This window comes from Podarcis liolepis (genome assembly GCF_965112155.1).
Source record: "Podarcis liolepis genome assembly, chromosome: 14".
Classification (NCBI taxonomy): Eukaryota; Metazoa; Chordata; class Lepidosauria; order Squamata; family Lacertidae; genus Podarcis; species Podarcis liolepis.
In genome coordinates this window covers 24,376,423-24,388,964 of record NC_139569.1, presented here as the reverse complement: position 1 = coordinate 24,388,964, position 12,542 = coordinate 24,376,423, and the positions used below count along the sequence as shown (strand labels likewise).

The following is a 12,542-nucleotide window of genomic DNA, read 5'->3' as shown; positions in this document are numbered from 1 at the left end:
AAAGACACATTCCTGGCAGGCAAAGACACTTGAGGAAGGTGAAGAGAGAGAGCATTGATGGGCACTGCCTGGGGGGGGGTACCAATTACCAGCTAGAGAAAGGCCCCCAGGGTTGCATTCAGCCGCTAGGCCCGAGGTTCCTGACCTCTGATCTAAAGGAAAGGAGTAGTTATAGTGGCCTTCACCACCCTAGTGGTCCTCTAGATGTTTTGGACTGCATCCCGGATGGGACCGATGAGAGTTGAGGGCCAAAACATCTGCAGGGAACCAGGCTGGGGAAGGATGGAGTTGAGCATTATGGGGGCTCAGCAATGCATTATGGGGAAGAGCTTGAGGATTGATCTTCGGCATTAGCATTGTTGTTGTCGTCATCATTCATGAGTCATTTTACAAAGGAACAGCCCCAAAGCGGCTTATATAATTACATTTTGTAAGAATCAAAATCAAAACCACCACTTTCAAAACTTGGAAAGTGATTGTCCAAATAGCATACTTAACAAAACAACCTTCCCACTTACCCAAAAGATCATCATCACAACAACAACAACAACAACAACAACAACAACAACAACAACAGAATAAATGGTGTTCCAAGCAGGTCCCTGTTTAAATCTTCAGGATTCTGCCCCTCTGCTTACCCATATTTGGAATGGGGGCACTTGATGTGCTCACACTCCTTGAGGTGCGCTTCCAGGTTCATCTTGAGAAGTGGCGGGCAGCTGGGGTTGTTGGGGCAGCGAACCGGCCTGTAATCACAGCTGCTTTCATGGTCCCTGGATGAAGAAGATGGCGCATTATTAGCAAACAAGCGGGAGGAAAACAATCATCTGTCCCTGAGCTACTCTCATGAGTGAAAGGGGGCTGGAATATGGGACACGTTCCAGCCACTGCACCAGGGGCAACTTCCTCATGTAGCCCTTTTTTAAGATAGGCTAGAACATGGCAGTGTGTGTGGATCTTGTCATTTGGAAAGATCAGGGAAGGTTCTGAAATTTAGTAACTTTTCGTTTATCTGAAAGAGAGCATATGGGTAAACTAAGCCTAACCCCCCAAAAGCTGACTCTGTCTTAGCTGTCCCAGATAGTGTAGCAAAATAATGCTGGGGGTGATGGGAGTTGTAACAGGAAGCTGCCTTATACAGAGTCAAAACATTGGGTTCATCTAGCTCAGTATCGTCTACACTGACTGGCAGCAGCTCTCCAGGATTTCAGGCAGTAGGCTCCCCCAACCCTACCTGGAGATGCCGGGGATTGAACTTGGGACCTTCTGCTTGCAAGGCAGACACTCTACCACTGAGCTATGGCCATTCCAAATCCAAAACATCTGGAAGGCACCAGGTTGACGAAGGTTGCTCTGTTCCTTACCAACTGAGATGCCTGCAAAACAGCACCCCCTAGCAGTGCAGCAAGGTAATGGGCCCTTTCAAGCTCTCCCATGACACTGTTCATCCTCTAGTTCAGAGGCAACCGATGCAGCATCCTGCAGATGTTTTGGACCACAACTCCCACCAGTTTCAGCCACTATGGCTAATGGTCAGGGATGACGGGAGTTGTCATACAACTTCTCCAGGGCACTGCATTGGCTACCCCTGCTCTAGTATAACAGGCTATGAAGCAGCCTTCCCCAGCCTTTCGGGGTCAGGTCTACAGCTGGAGATCTAAGAAGCTGTGGTGTAGACTCCACAAAATACCCACTTCACAGTAGAAGAACTGATGGTGTTCACGTGGTCACCCACCATAAAAATGAAGGCATAACCCCTACAACCCCCCTTAACATATGGGGAACAAGTTAGAAAGCAGAGGTTTTCCTTGGGGGAAAAGTTTCCACATGGACTTACTTTCTGGCACTCAGTTTAATGGTGAAGGGGCACCCGTGAGGGTCCACCTCGAAGGCAGGAGGCTTGCCACTTGCAGCGGGCCGGCAGCCGTACTTGCAGTGAATGAAGAGCTCCCCAATTTGCTCAGCAACAGCAATGTTGTTGACCACCACAGTCAGTTTGGCGTTGTCCACCGGGCACTTCTCTGCAGGAAAACACACAGACGCCCCAACAACGTCATGTAAGGATTGGTCAGTTCAGACACCACCCTGAGTGTCACCAACCTTTCTTGGGGGGCAGGACAGGATGGAGAACATGAAACCCTGTTGCACAAGCAAGCTGGGATTCACCAGATGTCACATTATTGGACAAGAAGTAGTTACGAAGATATGCTTAATTAAAGTACAGTGGTACCTCGGGTTAAGTACTTAATTCGTTCCGGAGGTCCGTACTTAACCTGAAACTGTTCTTAACCTGAAGCACCACTTTAGCTAATGGGGCCTCCTGCTGCTGCTGTGCCGCCGGAGCACAATTTCTGTTCTCATTCTGAAGCAAAGTTCTTAACCTGAAGCACTATTTCTGGGTAAGCGGTGTCTGTAACCTGAAGCGCATGTAACCTGAAGCGTATGTAACCCGAGGTACCACTGTAACTGACACAGGTCAAGCATTAAGCAAAGCAAACCCTGAGCCTGTGCAGTTGCATCTGTGCATATCTATCTCGTGACTCTGGTCTCTCCCTTTCCTCTTTTGTCAAAACTGTGGCTGTAAGCTCCTTGGGGTAGGGACCTGCTTTTTCCCTAATCTGCAACAAGTGCCATGTTCACTGATGGAGCTAAACAAAACCATCTTAAAACAAGGGTGAGTGACTGCCATTTGCTCCTATTGAGGAAGGGTACAACACTGCACATGGGGAAATGGTTGCTAAGCAGGAGAAACCTGCCCAGCCCGGCAGCAGTAAGGCGCATGCACACCCACCATGAAGATGGGCATTTTGGTAATGGAGAATGCGATGACAATAATAATTGTTATAACAGTGGCAGCAGAGTTCATCTCCTTTCAGTGGATTAGTTACACATTTCAGTGTTGTTCAGAGCAGCCCTGATTACTTGCTGGATTTTGAGTTGTTCAGCGGGAGGGAGACCGAGCTGTTTTGCATTGGGGATTTCTGCAGCTCATTAAAAAAAAAACAAAATACAAATCACAAGCGGTTGCAGAGACCAGTGGTCTGTGTTCTTTAAGTAGATTCACAAACAGCCACTACAAAGCTCTCAGCTAGGCAAGAGAGAGGAGAGTTGATCAGAGATGCAGAACTGCAACCACACAGGCAGACTGCTTGTGCCTTGCAATTTTTCAGTATGCAGTCAAACCTCGGAATTCGAACGGCTCCATTGCTGAACGTTTCAGTTCCTGAATGCCAAAAAATCTGGAAGTAAGTGTTCCAGTTTTCGAACGTTCCTCACAACTCAAACGTCCGACGTGGCTTCCGCTTGAGTGCAAGAAGCTCTTGCAACCAATTGGAAGCCACGCCTCGGAAGTCGATGTTTTGGAAGTCGAACGGTCTTCCGGAATGGATTACGTTCGAGTTCCGAGGTTTGACTGTATAAGAGCTGGTTGATTCTGCTTATTTACGGAAATATTTATAACCAACACTTTCATTAAGGATATCAAGTAACAAACAAAATGCAATAAAATCAACCCATAAATATTCATTAAAATATAATTAACAACATCAATAGAGCATCAGCAAATAATGGTTGGTTATGCATCTTTGACAGGGGTTTTCTTCTTCCATAAACCCTTAAAAAAAAAGGCAAAAAAAAGCATAAGACTGACTGGAGCCTAGTGGCCCAGCACCAGCTCCGGGGCTCTGATGAAATCAAGAAGCTACTTTTCAATGAGAGCTAACAGGACAATCTATCAGCAAAGCAGGACCAGACCACTTGCGTTTTAGGGGAGGCACAGAATTCTCAGAGGGGTGAAGAGAGCTGCAGACATACAAGCACAAGTTGCATTTCTCAGAAGAAAGCAAAAGAGGAAGAAACACACATCCCCCCCCCCCGCCCCTGCTGAAAAGACAGTTGAGAATGTTGCCAAATAATGTCTTTGAGCACTTACCAGAGGTTAAGGCACATCTTCTGCAAAATGTGTGCTGTGAAGAAAGAGAGTGCATGACCATTAAGAATCACTTTTCCAGATCAGCCAAAATCTCTATCTAGTCCCAAGAGCACAGGAAGTTGCCTTAAGATCTGAGTCAGACCTTTGGGTCCGCCTAGCTCAGAATTGTCTATACATACTGGCAGTGGCGCTCCAGGATTGCAGGCAGGATTTTCAAAATATGGATATTCCACAAAGCTAGAAAGGCGGGTAATGCTTGAGTCATCTTCCTTGAGGTAACAAGGTTCTGCTGACAGACACTTGATCCCCAATCCCTCAATTGCCAGCTATCAGCCCACCTTTCTTTTTTCTTTTTAAAAAGCTATATACTTGCTATCTGCCTGTAACACAACACAGGGTTGTTGTTGTTTTAAAAAGGTTCAACCAAGAAACTGAGCCTTAATAGTGTCATTTAGTGGCCCAGTCCTGTGGAACTTTCTACCAATAAAGATCCAAAAGGCACCTTCTGTGCCAGCTGAAACCTTTTCTACTTCTGCAAAGGCTATGCAGGCAATTAAGAATATATCCTTCTACAACGGCTGATGCCAGTTTTAACTTTTAAAATGGTTTTATATTATGGTTTTTTCTATTTTCATTGTGCAAACCACTTTTCAAAGTGGAAACCACTTTCATATTTTTTAATGATGCAGCAGTATACAAATATTTTTTTATAAACAAATAAATTGGAAAGAAAAAAGCTGGCGAGACTAAATATGCAAAAACTCAACATAATTGTACAACGTGAAATATGTGTAAAGCAACAAAGCTACAACATGCTAGTGTTTTTAAAATGATTTTCATCACTCGTGAGACAATAACATTCCAGGCTGGAAAAGGTGACAATTTTCCTCTTCCTCTCCATCGCTATAAATCTGTTCTCTTAAGAGAAGTCATTATTTATTGGTCGTGGGTGGGGGGAGGAAGAAAAGGATTCCTAGCATTTGTAGCTTTTTTTAAAAAATGTATTCTTCTTCTGTGCAGCTCAAACTGCAGCCTGGTTCCTGTGCTTACCCCACAGGTCGTGATTACTGGATCTTTAAACACACTGCAACACAGCTGGCAGCAGAGCTTCACTGAGGGCTGCTCAGCAAACACCAGCGGCTCCTGAGCAGGGAGAACAACCAGAAAACAAAGGTAAACAAGGGAAGCTTTCACCCTTTTTGTTCAGATTCAGCAACCTTCCGTAGTACAAGTGGTGAGGTTGCAGAGTGCAAGAGCCAAGAACAATCAGCAAGCAGAAAACTAAATCCAAGGTCAGGCTTTGCAAAGGGTTTAAATTAGTGCTTCCCAAACCTTTTCAGGCCATGAGCCCCTTGATTGCACAAACTCATCCACAGGGCCCCCTACTCTACCCTATTAAAAGCATTTTTCAGAACAGCGGTTTGCACAGCCCATTAAAGACAGAAACACAATAAAATTCAAAGCTGTAACAATTAATTGCACATTTATTCAAAATCCCATCAGGACTATTTAGCTTATATAATTCAACAAAATTAACTTCCTCCAGTAATACCAGCTTTCCAATACCAGCATTTATACCTCTAGAACCGCCCCCTGCATCCCTTAGTGCCCCCTAGTTAATCCCATTAGCACTCCCACCCCCAAAGGGGTGGTATCACCCCCTTTGGGAACCACTAGTTTAAATCAACCTGAAAATAGGACTAAAGGTTTACATTTGCACATCTAAACAAACCTTTTGCTGCTTGTGACTACAGCCAACAAGAGATAAACGGGTTAAAATGCAATTAAGATATTACAAAGGTCCCGGATCTGGTTTGTGCATTTTTGTGTGTGAATAATTTTTACAGCATGGTCACAGTTCTGAACTCTATACAGGTCCAAAGTCCGGATCTTAGGAAAACTCTTCCTGCAGCAAGGCTGTGGTAGAGATTTGCATTTCGTAGGTTGAGCTGGAAGCAGGCTAACCAACCTTGCTTCAGTTACCAATCACCTGATAAATGTACACAGCACTGCTATTTATCTTCCTTGGCCACCAATTACTTGGGTCATGGCTGCCACATTACACGCCTTTCCTCTATTTGGCAGTTTATAAAAGCCCGTGGGCTCTTTCCTCTGCATATTTTTATGGAAAACTCTCACCACCAACAACAACAACAACCCCCAAATACCTACTGGCTCTTCCTCTTCCTCATGGAGAGAGAAAGTTGAGCGCAGGGACATGTTGGACTCTGAATGCAACGAGCGGATGGAGATGGCAGAGTCAGACCGGCGTGGAGTGCTGATTGGTGGCTGCAGAGAGAGAGAGAAAAAAAGGACAGCAATTTAGAGTCACATGTGACAAAACACGGAGCAGGGCTCTGCCATGCTTAGCAGTTGGTCTGGGGTTTGGGCACTGTGAGAGATCCCAGAAAACTCTTGCTTACACACATAAGCGAGGGCTGTGTGTTCTTTGGACTAAATTCATATCAACATTCTATGCCAATCAAAGCTGGATTCTGCAACCTTTCTAAGTTATGGAAATTAAGCAAGCCTGCATCTCTCTTGTTTTTGCATTCTATTCTGCATTTTTTACTATGCAGCAAATTTATTCTGCTTCCATTGTTCACAGGGAAGGTCAGCATCTTCTAGACACTGCAAATATTTTCTGCCTCCTCAGATTTCACCAGGTATTGCAGAAGATTTTCAAGCAATCATAAAGGGCTCAGCAACTGCCTTTTTCAAAGGTCTCATCTCTACTCCAAAACCAAGATTTGCAGGAAGCTGGATTTTTGTGGCTTTTCTGCAAAATCCACATATCTTGTGCTGAACTGAAACTGAGCTTCCATTTCAAAGGGTGGTTCCTCTAATTCTGGTAGTAAAAGATGCTCTGCAGAATGCCAATTAATGCTCTAAGCGAACAGAAGGAACCCTACAGCACCATTTTTGTAACAACTACAAGTTGTTCACATTTTAGGAGGAACAATAAAAACCCTGCAGCTACTTAAAATTTAGTGATATCTGGGTGAATTTGGGCCTCAGCAATGAGGCAAAGGCAGGAGGAGACAGAACAGATTTTATTTAGTCTGCAGAGCTGTTTCTTTTAAATACCTCACCCGAAAATACATATACATACTCCTGCCCTCTGTAAATCATCTCATTTTCATTTTATGCAAGCTAAATGACTTGCAGAAAACCTGCTTCTTTCAAAAGAAATGTTAAGCTGCAAACTCAAGCTAGACAAACCTCAGACAAGTGTGAAACAGCTCCTGGAAAGTGCCTACTTCTGTCTCAATATTTGATGTTTCTGCGTATCGGCTCACCTTCCTGGCATGGAACTTCTGGGTGCTTGACTGGGCTTCCTTCCAGAAGCGCCAGTTCCCGGCTAGGATCCTTTACCCAAAGGGTAACATGCTTCTCTCATGGGTGCTGCTGTTCCTAAGAGCACTTGTTAGGCTGCCTCTTTCACTTCTGCCAAATTTCTTTGCGTAGATGGTTGGAGACTTCCTCCTATTCAATTCAGTCCGGGTTCTGCTTTGTGGCTTTCCTGTTTGGCGGGAGAGCCAGCTGGGCAGAAAGCCCACCAATCGCCAGGCTCGTCCTGGCTGCAAGCTTTCTGGGACTGGCTCAGGAAGGGATGTTCTGCCAGTGGAACCACACGCCCCTCAGATTTCTAACACAGCATTCCTCAAAGCAGCACCAGAAAGGATCTCTTGAGTAGGAGGGCTGGGTTGGTTGCTTTGGGGGTTTCCGAAGACACTTTCATTTGAACTGATTTGGCAGTTAAATGGCAATGGTTAAAAGCCAAGTGTGACTACAGAAAATCCAAATAGAATAAACACAGGTAGCTGCTTTAGAGCGAGTTGAATCAACTGGTCCATCTAGTCAGCGTTGCCTACACTGATTGGCAGTCTTTCCTAGCCCTATCTAGAGATGCCATCGGGGATTGATCCTACCACCTTCTGCATGCAAAGCAGGTGTTCTACTGCTGAGCCATGGGTCTTCCCCAGAAATCAAACCATTGTGGTCTTGCTGACCTAGTGTTGTTTACACAGACTGGCAGCAGTTCTCCAGAGTTTCAGGCGGGGGGGGGGGGGAATTCCCAGCCCTACCTAGAAATGATGGAAATTGAACCTGGGACCTTCTGCATGCAAGCAGACATTCTGTCACCAAGTTAGAAACCTTCCCTAATACTTCTCAGACTAGGCAACCAGCAGGTTGTATTATACAAGCCTCAAAAGGAAATCCAGCCCATGAGTAAGACGGATATCACAAGTCAGTGCACAACTCTTATGACTGTTTCATCAACAAACACTTATTACTTAGCAGTAATGCTCTGGTAACCTTCAGGTTATTCTGCTGAAGATTGGGAATATGCAGTTCAGAAAAATGCCTGAACTCTGCTAACTGGAACCAGTCATTACTCTTTTTTAAAAAATGTTTATGCTTTTCAGGTTTATACATTTCACTAAATTTACAATCATTTTAACATTTCAAAACCTGACTTCCTTCCCCCTCTTTCTGCAGTTCCTTAAATTTATTTTTTAATATCTTCTGCATATCCAAATTAACTTAATTTGCTCACTTATTCATCTACTTTAAATATATACTCTTATAAAGCTGCAGGTTATTACAATAATAAAATTTTTTCCATTACTCTATTTTTATTTACAGGCACACATATAAGACACCATCACATAAAAAAACAACAACCATAAAATACAGAACACTTGACCAACACTGAATTGATTTAGATTCTCCCAAAGCGCCTGGTGAAACAAATATTTTTCAGGAGGCCTTTGGGGGAAATGCTGCCCACGCTTTGGAAACTGCTCCGGGCTCCTGTTCCATTGTTAGGCCCAATTCAAAGTGATAGCCTTGATCTTTAAATCCCTCCATGGCTTGAGACCAGGGTACCAAAAGACTTGCCTGTCTCCGGTTATGTGCCTGCCTGTATTTAGGAGACCATCTCCAGAGGCCAGTCTCTGGGTTCGCCTGCTGTCTGAAGCCTTTCCCAGCCTGGCACCCCCAGATATTTTGGGTACTGCTTCCATCATTCCTGACCACTGGTCATGCTGGCTGGGGCTGATGGGAGTTAAAATCTAAAACATATGGAGGGCAGCTGGCCAGGGAAGGCTGATCTGAAGTAGGGTGGGTGGCTGCAAGAGAAAGGGTCTTTTCAGGGGTGATGCCTTGGCTTTGTAACGCTCTCCCCAGACACCCTCTCCAGTTTCTTTACATCATGCAGCCAAGACTTTGTCATTTTCCTGGGCACTTAGCTTTTGTTGATCCATCTATTACTTTTATGCTGCTTTAAGAAAATTGCTATTAGTTTATTTTTATTAGTTGTTATTATATATGTTAATATTTGACCATAAAACCACCCTGATTGATGGATGTGGAATACACTGTAATTTAAACAAAATGAAACAGATTTATACACTGAAATTCATACTACCAGGTAGCATAAAAGGGCTACCTCTTCCCATACTAACCCGGCCCAAACCTCGAGATCTTTCCATGAGAGCCTTCTCATGAGGTCAAGTGGGTGGCCACAAAGGGGTGGGCTTTCTCATACAGGGCATCCTGATTATGGAACTCACTTACTCACGGGGACCCACCTAAGATACACCATGTTAACTTTCAGGCTGTTGGGGAAGATGTTTTCAATGGTTTGTACTTTTAACACTGGAAAGAAGCTGTATTTTAAGCTCTGCTCTCTCTCTCTATGGTTTTAAGGGCTATTTAAGTGTGTTACTTGTTTATTGATTTTAATTCAGCCAGTGCCTAGTATATTGTTGTGTTTGGTGTGTGTTTTTAAGTGCAGCATAAATAGCCTTGGGACAAATATTATGAAGGGTGGAATATAAATGCCTTAAAATAAGTATAGCAAGCCAGTAGCCATCACAATAGTTATTGCAGATGGAAAATGAGACAGTCACAGCCACAGCACTTGGCTGATGATTACCAAGCGATCTTGCTGGGCTGATGAAAGATTTGAAGCAGGGATGCTCGGCCCACAGTGCCTCTATGATACAGTGGTTCAATATATAGAGCACTGATGGGAATTATTGTTTAATGTAAAGGATTTCAAACCCCATGCTTCTTCAACAGAAACCAGAGTGACATACAATGCCTAAAATCAGATTAGGTCCTGTCTACATCAAAATAAAAATGGAAACGGCTACACAAATCTGCAAAGCACATATCCATATAAATGAGAGGTTGGGGTGGAAGCAGCAGGAAAGGGCACAACAGAAGAAGAAAAGCCAGCTGTCAGCACAATGGTAAGAAGCAACACCTTAAACTTGGCCCAGAAATGAAGAGATAACCAGTGCTGATGGAACACTAAGGTAAAGTATTCAAACCACCACACCCCAGACAGCAGCAGCTTTTCACACCAATTGACATTTCCAGACAAAGGGCAGCTTCATGTTTCAGCAATCCAATCTGGAGGGATGCTAGGCCTACAGCTTGATTTTTTGGGGGGTGCGGGGCTTGTGGCTTCTACTGTTACTGCAGCATTGTGACCGGGCAAGCCTAAGTGTGCACTCTATGTGTGTACACACATGAGAATACTTAACACATTGCTCTGCACTACACAACCAATGTCTGGCTGAAGCCATCTACTCTCATTTATTCTTCCAGCAGCCCTGTGAAGTAGGCTAGGCTGAGACCATAGTCCGAAGCCTGTCAGCAGACATGTATTTGTTGGAAAACTGCAGGTAAGAAACCATAACAGCACAGGCGAGGTCTGCACCCTGACAGCTGCAAATACATTCCCTACGATGGAAGCCTCCTGGTCAAGGTCCATGGAAGCAGACAGACATGAACACAGTTGGGAGGTCTGTGGGTGGCACAATCCAATGGATCACAGTGTCGTGCTTATGTACCTACATTCCATTTCACACAGCACAGAATTGATGTGCAGAGGAGCACCTTCTAGTGGTGTTGAAGTGAAGGGAACAAAAGCAGGCAACCAGAAACTGGGACTTGAAAACATAAGTATGGGAACTGCAGAGTCCATGATAGCAGCTTGGCAAAGCCACCTCCCACAGCACTAACCCCATTCCTCTCCCAGCTGCAAGTGACACTTCATGCCAAAGAACGTACCATGCCATCGTCTTCGTCACGAGGGGAATAGGTGAGCGTGCTGGAAGAGGAGGGTGTCCGGCGATGCTGTTTGAATGTACTACTCCCGTCCGCTAAAAGAAGAACCAGGACAGGCATCTGAGACATTCTGCAACTTCTATACACCAGATCAGATGTCTCTAGAAGAGCCTTCACCAACCTGCTGCCTTCCACCCCAGCTGGATTGGCAAAGGCTGCTCTATAATCTACCCATAGATCAATTTCCCAATGAAGCAGCTCTGGGGGAAAAATAGCACTCCCCCAACCACACACATAAAAGAAAAAGAGAACAAAAAGGAACAAGAGCTTCCAATTCCCCTCCATAGGCTTTTAACTCTGCAAACTCAAAAACAGTTGAAGATGAATGCTCCTACTCTTAGCGGCTGTTGGCATTACAGCCACACATGGTATGTGTATTTATTAAGCACTCCCAACTGGTGCTCTCAATTGGCTCCGCCTATGAAAGGTTTCTTTAGCTTGCTACAACTGCGATCGGCACACACAATGACGTAGCTAGCTGCTTGGGCGCCCGGGGCAGCACAAATGCTCTGCACCCGGGGGCGGGGCAAGCCAGGGCAGAGCATGCTGCATGGAACCTCCATGGAGTCTGCAAGCCCCACGTTGCTGTTTCGGGCAGAATGGAGCCTGCAGGTGCCCGAGCTACTGTGTCACTCCCAAGGAGAGATGTGTAGCTCGGGCACACTGCAGGCCAGGCCCCATAGTCACCCCCCTCAGTTATGACACCAGGGGCGGTCCGCACCCACCTTCCTACACCACCAGGCACACACTGTTGTGGTGTTTGCCTCCTGCAATTCACTGGCGATATATAAATCTGGCTGCTTCCATCAACTCCACAAGATACGACAGACTATTGCAGTGTGTTCTACATAGGATTACCATTGAAAACAGCATGGAAACCATGGCTACTGCAAAATGCAGAGGCTAGACTGCTGTCAGGAACATTGTACAGTGGATCATATAACACCAGCCCTAAAGGAACTGCACTGGTCTGATTTCAAGGTGTCAGTGCTAATGTTTAAAGCCCTAAATGGCTCTTGGTGTTGGTGCCTCTCCCAGTATATTCTCCCATCGGACGGGGAGCACCTCTCCTCCACATTTCACCTGTGGGGGTTGAATATTATGTGGATATGTGGGAGAGGACTTTAGCTTACTTTCACATCATACATTTCAAACACATGGCTCCCCTACAAAGAATCCTGGGAACTGAAGTTCACCCCTCCCAGAACTACAATTCCCAGCACCTTTGGGGAAAGTCATGTGTATAAATACATGTTGTGGATGTGACATAAGATGCTGCGGGGTTTCATTGTTCAATGCACAGAAGCAAAATTATAACCCTTCAATGCAGTGTAATAATAACTAGAGATTGCTCAACACTGACCTTTGGTGATGGTAGTCACTGCAGAAAAAGCAGGCCCAAAAGTTGTCTCCATTCTGGTCTGGAAAAAGAGAGGAAACACATCATCACATAATCTGTCTTCTG

General features: G+C 45.0%; 1 protein-coding gene across 6 annotated transcripts in view; it reads right to left on the bottom strand.

The window, feature by feature from the left end:
• The window catches only part of TRAF7 (TNF receptor associated factor 7), a 34,281-nt gene that overhangs the window by 10,216 nt on the left and 11,523 nt on the right, over positions 1–12,542 (bottom strand). For 5 of the 6 annotated variants that reach the window (XM_083473979.1, XM_083473980.1, XM_083473983.1 and 2 more), the window contains 7 exons: positions 12,441–12,498; positions 11,021–11,112; positions 6,104–6,220; positions 4,982–5,074; positions 3,932–3,965; positions 1,838–2,021; positions 639–773 (listed from right to left, as the gene is read on the bottom strand). In XM_083473979.1, the coding sequence (XP_083330105.1) occupies positions 639–773; positions 1,838–2,021; positions 3,932–3,965; positions 4,982–5,074; positions 6,104–6,220; positions 11,021–11,112; positions 12,441–12,498 (713 nt within the window). Of the gene's footprint in view, positions 1–638; positions 774–1,837; positions 2,022–3,931; positions 3,966–4,981; positions 5,075–6,103; positions 6,221–7,230; positions 7,717–11,020; positions 11,113–12,440; positions 12,499–12,542 lie in introns of those variants that run through there. The other variant, XM_083473984.1, reaches the window with a different exon arrangement.